Source organism: Haliotis asinina, chromosome 7 (assembly GCF_037392515.1).
Source record: "Haliotis asinina isolate JCU_RB_2024 chromosome 7, JCU_Hal_asi_v2, whole genome shotgun sequence".
In the NCBI taxonomy this organism is placed as follows: domain Eukaryota; kingdom Metazoa; phylum Mollusca; class Gastropoda; order Lepetellida; family Haliotidae; genus Haliotis; species Haliotis asinina.
This window is the reverse complement of record NC_090286.1, coordinates 25,594,945-25,607,541: the sequence shown is the minus strand read 5'-3', so window position 1 is coordinate 25,607,541 and position 12,597 is coordinate 25,594,945. Positions and strand designations below refer to the sequence as shown.

The 12,597-nt window shown below is 38.5% G+C and overlaps 2 protein-coding genes and 1 long non-coding RNA gene across 3 annotated transcripts in view; 1 reads left to right on the top strand and 2 right to left on the bottom strand.

Annotated features, from left to right (window-relative positions):
* The window catches only part of LOC137291923 (uncharacterized), a 52,635-nt gene extending 48,559 nt beyond the window's left edge, over window positions 1-4,076 (bottom strand). The window contains exons 1-3 of the mRNA XM_067823480.1: window positions 3,809-4,076; window positions 2,214-2,365; window positions 656-1,775 (exon numbers count right to left, since the gene is read on the bottom strand). Of these exons, the coding sequence (XP_067679581.1) occupies window positions 656-1,775; window positions 2,214-2,365; window positions 3,809-3,938 (1,402 nt within the window). The 5' untranslated portion in view covers window positions 3,939-4,076. The remainder of the gene's footprint in view (window positions 1-655; window positions 1,776-2,213; window positions 2,366-3,808) is intronic.
* Window positions 4,077-4,231: 155 nt separating this feature from the next.
* Window positions 4,232-10,941, top strand: LOC137291675 (uncharacterized). The gene is made up of 3 exons (XR_010957274.1): window positions 4,232-4,397; window positions 10,047-10,146; window positions 10,614-10,941. It is a non-coding gene; the product is annotated as an uncharacterized lncRNA (long non-coding RNA).
* On the bottom strand, window positions 7,915-11,766 carry LOC137291674 (riboflavin biosynthesis protein VVA0006-like). The gene is made up of 3 exons (XM_067823103.1): window positions 11,352-11,766; window positions 9,165-9,316; window positions 7,915-8,648 (listed from the first exon to the last, which is right to left on the bottom strand). Exons 1-3 carry the CDS (start codon window positions 11,659-11,661, stop codon window positions 8,436-8,438), a joined length of 675 nt encoding a protein of 224 aa, XP_067679204.1. The 5' UTR covers window positions 11,662-11,766; the 3' UTR covers window positions 7,915-8,435.
* Between the last annotated feature and the right edge of the window lie 831 nt (window positions 11,767-12,597).

Genomic DNA, 12,597 nt, shown 5'->3' with positions numbered 1-12,597 from the left:
TTTATTTGTTTTTTAAAACAGCAACATTATAGTTATATGATGGGAGTCTGTAAATAATCGAGTCTGGACCAGACAATCCAGTGATCAACAGCACGAGCACTGATCTGCGCAATTGGGAACTGATGACATATGCCAGTCAAGTAAGCGAGTGTGGCCAGCCGATCCAGTTAGTCGCCACATGTCAAGCATGGGGCCGGGTCGCTGAAGATCAATGCCAATCCGGATCTTCGCATGTAATCATCACTTGTATGAAGCTGATAGTGAATGAAAACATCAGGAGTTCTTGTTTCTTGTTTAACATCAATCAAGTGACTGATATCATGCGCATCGAACAAAGTGACTGGGGTGCGATGGCATGTGTCAACCAAGGCAGCGAGCCTGACCATCTGAGCCCGACAAGCATGGGTAACTGAAGACCAATTCTATGGTCAAACATAAAGAGACAAATAAACTGACGAACATTAGAAGGACAACTGAACACTTGTTTGGATACATAAAATGAATACGAACATAATGCATGGATTGGCGAATATTGACATTAAGTAATAAGGAAAAGGCGCGCATCAGTAGAACGTGATTTGCTCAAATTCGTTCAGTGACAAATCAATTCCTAATCAAGAAATTATAAATGAAGACAAAATCACATCGTATTTACCTGTCTTCTGATACATCATGTACTGCTCAGCACAGTTAAATTCGGTTCCATCTATGACGAATTTGACTGGATGATGCTGACTGAATGGTGACTGATTGCCGAAAAAAAGGACAAATTTGTCTTGGTTTGGCATTTCTTTATAGAACCCTTTAGTGTTTCTTGATCCCGTGTTTTTCCGTCCGTGTTTGTTCCAGTCTTGTTGTGTCTGCTCATTTGTCTCTTTTCGCTTGAGACGAGACGTTATTTCTGTTGCATCCCAGTGTGGCATCTCGTCGGATACTTTCTGCCAGTCCGAAATCCTGTCTGATTCTTTGTTCTCTTCTCCCGTCAAGCGTTCTTCCTCCAACCCTTTGTGCCTCTTCTCACCTTCCCCACCACAACCCTCCTGCCTACTGCCTATAGCTTTATGACCATCTGCTCTTTGGTTCTTCCTTTTCCCACCTTTTCTTTTACTACCCCGAGTTGTTTGCCCCTCCAACCCATTACCGCCCTGACTATTCTTGCCCTTGGAGGCGTGTTCCTTTATCCCCTGGTTTTTCGCTTCCCCACCTTGCACCTTGTAATCCCCACTGGCTTGTTCCTCTGTTGTTTGGCTCTCCCATCTCCCATTCTGCTCCATGCTATCCCGTCCCGCCTGTTGGTCCAGCTCGTGGCTGTTCGATTCACCTTCCACCTTCATTCTCTCATCCAAAGGTGGATGTATCTCTCCACCATGGCGGTTCAGTCCATCCCTGTGCCTCCCTTCGTCCCCATCCGCCTGCCTCTCCACTTCATGTCTGTTCCCTTCACCACCCTGTCTTTTCGTATCCCGGGTCGACTGTCCCCCTACCCCATGTCTGTTCCCTCCATCACCCTGCCTTGTCTCATCCCGTTCCTTCACCCTCTTATCCTTTCCCTCACTGCCATCTTGGAGCCAGTTATTCATCTTCATGAGTTTGTCCCTGATCTTAGTGAGAGCCTCGCCAAATAAGTTAAGTCCTTTCCAGTCCTTCATGGACAAAGCTTTAGGATTTTTGTCAGATAGACCAATACTCCAGAACCTGTCTTTCGTGGTGGCATATACTAGTGTCCTTGGGAACGTAGCAAACAGACTTTTCTTCAAGTCTGGATTCTGTGAGAACTGATAAAAAAAGGCAATTACTTACACAGATATCAAACTCTCATTCACCCATGAAGGAAAATTTTTAAAGATAAAGTGAATCAGTTCTAAATGTCATACAAATATTTAATTCACCCATGTTGCGGTTACCTACCCATACGGTCACTGGAAACTTAATCCTTAATTGTGATGGTGGGGGTAGCCTAGTGGTTAAAGCGTTCGCTCGTCACGCCAAAGACCCCAGTTCAATTCCCCACATGGATACAATCAGTGAAGCCCATGTGACCCTTGCTGTGATGTTGCTGGAATATACTTAAAAGTGGCGTAAAACCACACTGTCTCATTTATCACTGATCACACCCTTAGTATCTAAAAATCTATCGTCCCTCAATATAATAATACAGAAAACAGAGCTGAGACACAAACAACTGTCGAGGATGCGGAAAATTCAGTTCTCACCTTTTCTTCGAGAGCGAGTTCAAGCCATATAACTCTTTCTTTATTCCAAGTGTGCGTATCCACCATCCGGACAATCTGACCAAAGTGTTCTATTTGCTTCAGATCATGTGTTGCCATGATATTGAACATTTGTTCTTTGTCTTTGAAGAGTTCTGTAAATAAAAGCATCATTTCAGATCGAAATAATGACTGTGAAGTGATTCAACTTCAATCACCAAACGTTCCAGTATGAGTTGTTTAAATTTCTTTCAGTGTGGTGAGTTTACTTTTACACCGCTTTTAGCATTATTCACAAATATTATGGTAGAGGACACCAAAAATGTGCTTCACACACTGTACCCATGTGGGGAATCGAACCCAGATCTTCCATGTGAAGAGCTAACTCTTTTACCATTACGCTACCCCAACGCTCCTAAATATTAAGTACTTCGTTTTTCAGAAAACTAAAGTAACAGTAACATTTTCAGATGAGATTTCAAATCGCATGATGTATACATTGCCATCTACTATATTGACAGTACCATTGCAAATTTGTCAAACTGGGTCAATAAAATCCAGTGATCAACATCATGAGCATCGATCGTTTGGGACACGATGACATGCTTAAACTCAATCAGCAAGTCTGACCACACGATCCTATTAGATGTCTCCTATTTCAAGCATGCGTTGCTGAAGAACGATCCTAACCCGGTTCTTCACACGTCGGTAACATAATGTATTATAATTACTCGGCATTTGCTCAGAAGTCGTTATCATTTGAGCGGTTAATGGTCTGACAAACACAGTTATTAGAAATTTAATCTATTGCCTCTTACCGTGTTGACCGGTTAACAATCGAGATCACAGACAGCATATCGAGTGTTTTTTTTTGGTTTTTATGTTTTGTTTTTGTTTTGTTTTTTTGTTTGTTTTTTGTTTGTTTTTTTGGGTTTTTTTTGTGTGTGTACATTGTATACATGTATATATATATATATATATATATATATGTGTGTGTGTGTGTGTGTGTGTGTGTGTGTGTGTGTGTGTGTGTGTGTGTGTGTGTGTGTGTGTGTGTGTGTGTAGACCTGACGTTGCACATCGTTTTAGTTACAGAAAGTACATTTATATTCATGTTGCAACACGTTAATGGGTAGTTAATTTCACTTTCATTTCCACACATCTCACTGCTTATCAGTTCATAACGCCTTACAGATGCATAACCAATGTTGGATATAACTGATAGACTATAAGTGCATTTGACTGAGGTACCCCGTTTAAATCACTGTAAAGGTAATTGTGTAACGAATAAACATTATCTACAGTAGGTAGAATTCGTCGTGGTGACATTCAGTAATCAAGAATAATCCAGGCAAACCATGTTTAAAATAAGATTCTGTCAGGAGGTGCATTTCAATCAGGTATTTTACTAGCCATCGTTAAATGTGGAAGTTATAAATGACACTGGACTGTGCACAAACAAATCAAAACAGACAGTATGGTGATGTATATATATATATATTATTTGGTATATTGTTATCTGATTAACCACAAATTGGACATCGATAGCAAAATATATGCTGATAAACCGAGGACACTGATTCAGCATTCGAACGTACCTGCCTTCCGATACATCAAACACTGCAGAACACTACAGAATGTTTTTCCCTGGATGTCAAATGGAGCTGCATGTCGAGGGCTGAATGACGACTCGGCTGAGAATACCTCAAATCCACTTTCGCCCGCCATGTTTGTGAGGCTCAGCGATTCTCATTACAACTATCAATCTTATTTTCGCTTTCACATTTGCTTTTATGTATTGCCTTTATAGGTAGGAACAGCTTGTATCGGAAACAGGTTTTGCTTCTGATCGGTCTGACGTTGTACGATTGCATTTTAAAACTCGCGTTGATATCTCCTAGTAAACAACAGAAAATTTTATTTCATATTTTATTTACAAGGAATCCGATCTTGTTCCTGTCAGGATTTCCGAGTAATTACGACTCTTCCATGTGTAGGGAAAACCCAAGGGAGGTTACTCTGCTTTCCTAACTATTGCGCGTCTCCCTATCATACGAATAGTTGATCAGGATGACAGGTCGTGTGTCTACTGTTTGGTGGTTATCAGAATTATTTGGTTGTTGAGAAACGAACACACAATATCTGAATGTTACTTGTCTTACGCATTTATAAGCCACAGATGTTGGTGTAAGCAATAATCCTTGTTTCTGAGATGTTATTTCTTTACTTATTGTCAATGTTTAGGACCATGGTGATCCTAAGATTTCAAGCTCAACAGATCACAAATGAATGTATTAAATCCCCTTGAATCTATGTATTTCAATGTTTGAGATGAGACCTGCATGTGAGAAGGTCGATGCTCATGCTGTTCATCACTGGATAGTCTAATCTGATCCTAACAATTTACATACTGCCACCATACAGCTTGAATATTGGCCTTAACCAACAACCACGATTACAAAAAATATGAATGACATCGATAAATATAACTGATTACTTTGGGAACTTTGAGGAAATGGTCATCTACGAATTGTTATCTGTCTTGACCTTTTGTTTCAATGAACAAACAATAGTTTTCATGAGGTCATTACATACAATGTTATTTAATGCCACAGCCAATACATAAGCCTTAAGGAAGCAGCTTGTGTGCAGTGAAACCGCAATCAAAGGGTTGACAGCATGAGCAATGAAGCATATGTTGCCAGGACCACAGGTAGACAGAGTCATCTAAGGTGCCTCAGTTCAGTAGCCCATGCTTGTCGTATGAGACAACTAACAGCATCGGGTGGTCAGACTCGCTGACTTGGCTGATTCATGTTATCGTATCTCATTTGGGTAGATACAGGGCTCTACGGACATATTTTTGTTTAGATGACCTTTGACTAGCAAATATTTTCTATTACTAGCCAAATAAAAAATTTACTATTTTCAGTGTAGAGCACTGAGATATTTAAAGGGGCAATGATGCGGAGCAATTTCCATGGACTGGTGTGAATTTTTGTTATTGCTTTTCTCCCGTGAGTACCCGGATGATATCCCAGAATTCGTGACTGGTACGTGACCTCTGCTGCGCAGCCCGTATGCACAACTGAGAGTTTAATTATAGGTAGATCAAGTAAGGTGAAGTCATTTTTAACTTCATTACAAATGTATTATGGAAACAAATGAAACACTTTGAAGGTTAATCATCTGCCAGTAGTAGAAATGGTAACTATTAGGACGGAAAAATAATGAAGCCAATGTACGTCTTTATGTTTTGTCTCATAACCCTAATTGGTTTGTCTTATTTGTATTATTTTGAAAATATAAGAACACACGGTCTGCTTATACTTTTAGTAAATTTCTAACATGACTAACATTTAAACATTGTATAGACTGTCAATGTGGATCGTATTTGACGCATGCCCTATGCGCAATCTAGTGTGCGTTGTCTGTCATATAGATTCTGCTGAATGCTACAACAAATGAATTAAAACAAAATGCAAATAATGAATTTAAAACAGACTAATGTTATAGCAACAATGTCAGGCTACTACCTTGTTCAGGAATGTATCCATCAATATTCACATAAAAGAACGATATTCCATTCATCTGAAGCTGGTAAATAATCCTGCTCTATGTCTTGTGTCTTTCAACAGTCAATTATGCGAAAAAGTGACACATCATTTCAGATTTTTCACATTGGTGAAAACCAGATAAACCTCTCATTGGTCACTTGCAATAGCACACCTGGAAACTTATTGCATGATGTCCACCATTCTAAGTAATTTAGTGAACCGATAATGAGCAATCAATCAATCAACGCAATGGTGGTTAATTCTTTGAAAGGAGGATGTTGTTTTCACGCTCGCACTATATGACAGGGTGTAGTCAGTATAGATTAGTACATCTACACTCACTGCCTTTTGACAAATCCGCTGTAGAAGATAAAAGTAATTAATCAATCAGTGTTTTATTGGTTAATCCTTTGATTGATGTTTGTTTTGTAACTCACCTGATAAACCATTACATGCACATATCACATAACATGTCATACATTTGCCACATCGGACCTTAATTAATATTGTTGAGTATTTACTCCTTTGTCGAACCTTTGTCGAGTTCTATGAGTGATGTCACCACTAATTAAACCTGTTATAAATTCAATAACCGACCATCAAGACTAGATCTAGACTCGATTATTTCCAAGCTGCCGCTACAGAGCTGAAATATTGCCAAGTGCCGCGTAAAACTAAACTCACTCACTCTGGAACAGCCTCCCAATTACTACCAGAGAAATCAATTGTAAAGACTCTTTCAAAGAAAGCTCTTAAAACCCCACCTGTTTACAATATAACTCCCATAGGCTTTACTTACTCTCTTTTTTATCGCTGCAGGCACTTTATATAAATTCATTATCATTAGAATGTACTCTATAAGTATGCAAGAAACCTATGCTGGGTTCGACAGCCTGCTCAAGGCATGGGTATGCTGGGCAGTTGCCCCCACCATGCTTATTTATGTTAATTGTTACTTGCTGTCAATTAGTAAATAAATATTCATTTACTAAACTGTTGATATTTGTTACTGGAAAATAAATATATGGCATGTGTTGCAGTCAAGGTAAGTGGGCAGTGGAGTAGCCTAGTGCTTAAGACTCTTGTTCGTCACACCTGGTTCGATTAACCACGAGTTGTGTGAAGCCCATTTTTTTCGTAAATGTGTGAAACCCATTTCTGGTGTCCCCCAATTAACATCCAACCTCTTCTGCTTGTTTGTTATTGTAGAATATTGGTCCCATGAACCTGTGAGTTAAAATGCATATGACAGGTCCAGTGATGTAAGGGAGATAACTATCAGTTCTGGACTGTTTACATCATGTTTACATACGTATTGATCAATGTTGCTACCAGAATTCCCGTATTTAGGCCCACACGAAATTTAGCCCATGGGCTTAAATTTGGTAATAATTCTTGGGTGTTCAGATTGATGTCCCATTCCAAATACTGAGACAGTGACCCTCTAAATACCCTGTGTAGAGACTAGTCACTGTCCTCGGTTCATTGTCTCATAATAGTTAGTGTTTTGCATGAATTAAACTGTCAACTTTATCATTCACATTCACATCTACTCACTTGAGTAAACATTTTTGCAATTTTTATTTTGTATTTATAGAGCAGTTTCCTGCTTAAATCTTCATTTCTTTGTATCCATTTTTATCAAAATATTGTGCATTTTCGAATTTAAGCCCAGAGCATAATATGATTAAAATATTTCATCACTAGAACAGTGATTATCTGGATTTAAGCCAAGTGTGTAAATACAGGAATTCCCAGTATCTGTTATACTGTAGTTCTGTTGATATGGAAATGTGTGAAAGGAATGAGAAAGACATGTGAGCTGTGTAAAAGGATGCTCTTGAATGGTAATGCTTGCCACAGGTACATGCCCTTTTGCATATCAATATTATATGATGCAGACAGATTCATTGGTCCTTGTGTCTTTGGGAGTATTAAAGTTTTAAAATCTGGGAGTTTTTTTTAGATGAGCATCAACAAAATTGAAAAGGGAAGCATTTCAAATTGGGGGTCAAGTAAACAAATTAATCATTAAATCTATAATCCTCATGAAGACAGGAGGGCCTGTGGACAGATTCTGAAAGTCTGGCATATCATCTCTCTCAAATAAATGGGTAAAAGATTAAGTGTAATATAAGTTTAGTGAGTTTTGTTGTGCTCAGCAATATTTATTTAGAGTGAAAACAGAATATAATACCGATAAGAAAGTATTAATAACAACTAAACTAAAAACAAGTCTATAAGTCCTTATTCAACAACATCTTTGACCTGAGTGACAACATATTATTTTTCCCTTCCAACAACATGAAAGCATGGCCTGACACAAAAGCCCACTGTGATGAAAGTTAGGCCATGACAAAATAATTAAAACAAAAACAATTAAAACTCGTGCATCCCTATCCAATGATTCAAATCCATCAAAAGGTCAAATCCATCTTTATCAACCTGTTTACAAACACGAATCAAATACCTCAAAGTTTACATTAATGAAAATTTGGATGCAAAATCTGAAAAATAACTGCTGCAAATTTTATCCCTTTGGTGACACCAATCCAGTGCAAAGTCCAGCAACACCTGACACAGTCTTGTCACCATGGCAACTATGATCATGAGTTGATTGCACTTCAGGCAGTAAGCATGTGGCTGAAAGAGGTATTGGATGAAATGTTCATTTGAGTCCATTTTGTTTCATCAGTTTTTCCCTAACCCTTGTCAAGGCATACCCCAGGTAGTTGGTGCCCCTCCAACTCCTCTCATCCCATGCATTGATGTGGTCCTCTGCATACCCTATCCCCCATATAGTATCCACCGGACTAGCCTCTACCAGGGTCTTGGGGTAGGTCGCCAATAACTGCTTCTTCAGATGCTCATTTTGACCGAACTGAAACATAGTGGAAGAAATCTATGTGGATTACTGTGATTAATGGAATACTTTAAGGCCTCTTTCATCATTAATTGTTTGTTATTTATTGTTTAACACTACACTCAGCAACATTAGAGCAATAATGCAGTGGTATGTAAACAACTGAGCTTCGACCAGACAATCCACTGATTAATGGCATGAGCACTGATCTGCGCAACTGGGAACCGATGACCTATCAGTCAAGTCAGTGTGACGTGTGAACATGACCACACGATCATTTCAGTTGTGGCAAAAAATTAAACTCACTCACTATTTCCAGGAGGAAATACACATAGACATGGAACTAATTCCCAGCCTCATCTGCATGTTTGTCTTTGTAGAGCAAATAAGATGGTCTGGGTGGGGAGTTGTGGTATAGACATGTATGTCATAGAGCTTGTCATGTAAGGGAGATAACTCTCATTCTTCAGAAAAACTGAGTGGAATGAATAAAGATCAACACTGAAATTAAGAACAGTTACTTAAATTATGCACCTTGGCTTCATTCGCCTCCTCTACGATTCTGTGGCAGTTTTTGTTCCATGTTTTATCATCCCAGTTCTTCACTTTCCGACCAAGAGACTTCTGTTGTTTAGGATCCTCTGCCTTGAGAACTTCTGCAGCAATCTCCTCATCACCAAACAGCACTTGAACAAAAATGTCCAGACATTGATACCAACAATCAAGCCATCATTAAGAAACATGTACACTTTGAATAGTTGGTATATGCATCTGTCATGATCATGACATAGTTCATAAAGGTGAACATATATTACTTGACAAACAACCTATATTACCATGACAAACGACCCGTGACGGTCCTGGGGTAAAAAAAAAAGGCGACTATGCTTTTCGTACGTGGTGACTAACGGGATCAGGTGGTCAGACTAGCTGACTTGGTTCACACATATCATTGGTTCCCAATTGCGCAGATCGATGCTCATGTGGTTGTTCACTGGATTTTCTGGTGCAGACTCGATTATTTACGGGCCACTGCCATATGACTGGAATATTGTTGAGTGTGGCATAAAACTAAACTCACTCACTCACTCACTCACTCTCCATGACAAACACTGAGGAATCCAACAGTTACGACAAAAGCCTACATCATAAGTAGTCTAAAGATCTCTGTCTGACTGTTGAATTCGCTCATGTCTCTCTAGTGGAAGAAAATGAGATATGTTCAAAACAAAAATGAAATTGACTGTCTGACATATGTTTTTAGAATGCAGTCTCATTGTATTTGTTATTTAAGGAGCAGATCTTGAACATCATGCAATATTTTTACACCAAACTTGTTCCATGGAGAAGCCTCGAGTGCTGATTTTGGGTACTTTCATAGCTTAGGATTTTGTAATTTGTTTCCTCTTTCCACAGCTACAAGAGGCTGGAAATAGTGGCATTACTGGAGCAGATCTTGAAAACCGTACTATATTTCTTCACAAAATTGGGAGGCCACCATCATACCTATAATAAGGTATTGTGTAAAACTAAACTCACTTACTCACCAACTGGACAATACACACTTCCTTCGATGATATGGGATTTTAATACTAATGTTTTAATTTACTATGGTTACAAAATTCAGTTATTTATCATGTTAATTCCCACATGTATTTACAGTTGTGGGGTACTGCACTTGTGACTAATTACTCCTTTTCGTCTGTTGTAGTCAAAAGGGATGTTGTTGTTGTATGTTAATATTCCAAATCTAATTAAAACATGGGATGTTTATTTTTGTTGCTGCTGGAAGTTTTTAATCCAAATCTAATTAAAACATAACCATAGCCAATCATAGAGGCAAGCAAACTTGTTTCAGTCCAAGTAAGAACTCAGGTGAGTAGTACATCCAATTGATTGATTCCTAATTAGAAATAACTGAATTGGTAATTGAACTAACTATTTAGAGATGTTAATGAATTGAATTAATTCTTAATTCAACAGGTCAAAATCATCTAAGAAGATGCTTCATGTCCTACCCTGCCTGCCCCAAGTGCGATACATCATGAACAAATTAACATGTGTAAATTATGATTGAATGAACTTGTGTGAATTATGAACAAATGAACTGTCTAAATCATGTACTTATGAACGAAGGAACTAGTGTAAATTATGATTATGTTAATTAAGTAAATAATTAAATATATGAATTGCCATTACATTAAACGCTGGCTACATGCTTGGCTGTTACCATGCCATTAGCCTTTGCATTTTATTAAATGTTATGATGATATATCTTGTTTCAATGCGTCAATAAATAATGTAAAACCTTTCTAAACGTTTTTTTTTTTTTGTTCGGCACATATGACTAGGAATAAGGTCCATTTGACGTTTTGTCACGGCCCTTTTGGCTTTTTCCATCGGTAATTATGACTTAGCACTTCTCGGCCCTTGTGCCCATTTGACCAGTTCCTCTTTTCAGAAAAATTAATTAAAATCACCTACTAGCCGAGAGCCGCGATGCGGTCCTATACAGTCAAGACATGACCCTATATCGACTTTTCAGTCAAAAACCCACGGGAAGTATATTTTAAAAATCTCAAGAAAATACAAGGGGTAATCGGCCGCTAGAATCTGAATAGGATTTATGAAGGTGGTGTTCTCGGCCGCGATGCAGGGTCATGTCTTGAGTAGACTTGACTGTATATAGGACCGCATCGCGGCTCTCGGCTAATCACCTACCTGCTTTCTGGTACATCATATACTGCTCAGCACAGTTGTACTTCTGGCCATTGACCTCGAAACTTGCTGGGTACCACTGACTGAAAGGAGAATGACTTTTCCAAAAGAATTCGTATTTTTGCTTTGCTTCTTCGAGAGATGTTGCACCACGAGTGCCTTCGTCCGCTCTTAGGCTGGTTGACTGTTTTTCGTTACTAGGGTTCATGTTTGTAGTCGACATCGTTAACGACATGCGGAATGGAGAGCAAACCCAACTTTTTATATACCCATTTGTACAAAGAAATAGATGTCGCAACGCAGTGTTATACATGAAGCATTATAGTTCATGAGTTTGTTGCAATCTCGGAAGTAATCTCCTCTGTTTCAGTACCGACAAGAATTCCATACTGTGATATACGGTTCGCTTGTATGATTTGCATAGCATACACGTACTGTGTGGAGTACGAGTAGCGACATTCGAGAATGAGCGTCAATGGTAACATACCAGACAGGCCTTTTTAGTTGCGCACTGCTATTCTGAAAGAACTTAATCAAAGAAATCCTAATATGTGAACTTCGAAGGTGGATGGAACCACGTTTGCGTATTTCACCATGCTTGTTTTCAGAAGCGAAACAAAGCAGATATTTTTCATCGATGAACTATAGGAGACGACCCTATATCTGTGTTTCCATGGAGATAAAAGTGTTTGTTTATAAAGGTGGTTCATTTCTTTCTTAGGGGTAACAAAGAAACCAAGGCGAGACGTTTGTCACTGCAAGGCCAGAAAGTACTGTTTGGATATAACAAAAACATAATACTGTTTATTCATATATACAGGCAGACAGATATATAGAGAATACTAAACTATGCCCCGTGTAATACCATATTTATGAAACGAGTGAATGGTTTGGATTCTAACGAGCGAAAGCTCATGGTATTAATTTATCATTTATCATCTTTATAATTACTAAAGCTATGTTCCTTCTAAGCCCAATATCTGTTTAGCTGGATAATCAAGAATACTTATTGCCTGGCTAGGATGTTACATATCCATATCAAGAATGGGCTTCACACACCTACCTATTTGAAAAATTAAACTAAGGCCACATAAAAAATATTCTTGTTTTTCATCTTTTCTTTTTTCAAAATAATGCTATTAAAGCCACTTGGTCAGCTTGGCATTGTTGCCCCATAGAAGAAAGGAGATGCCGAATGCTGTCTTGAGGAATGTTTGAATAAACTTGCTAAGTTCTGTGTGTTTATAGA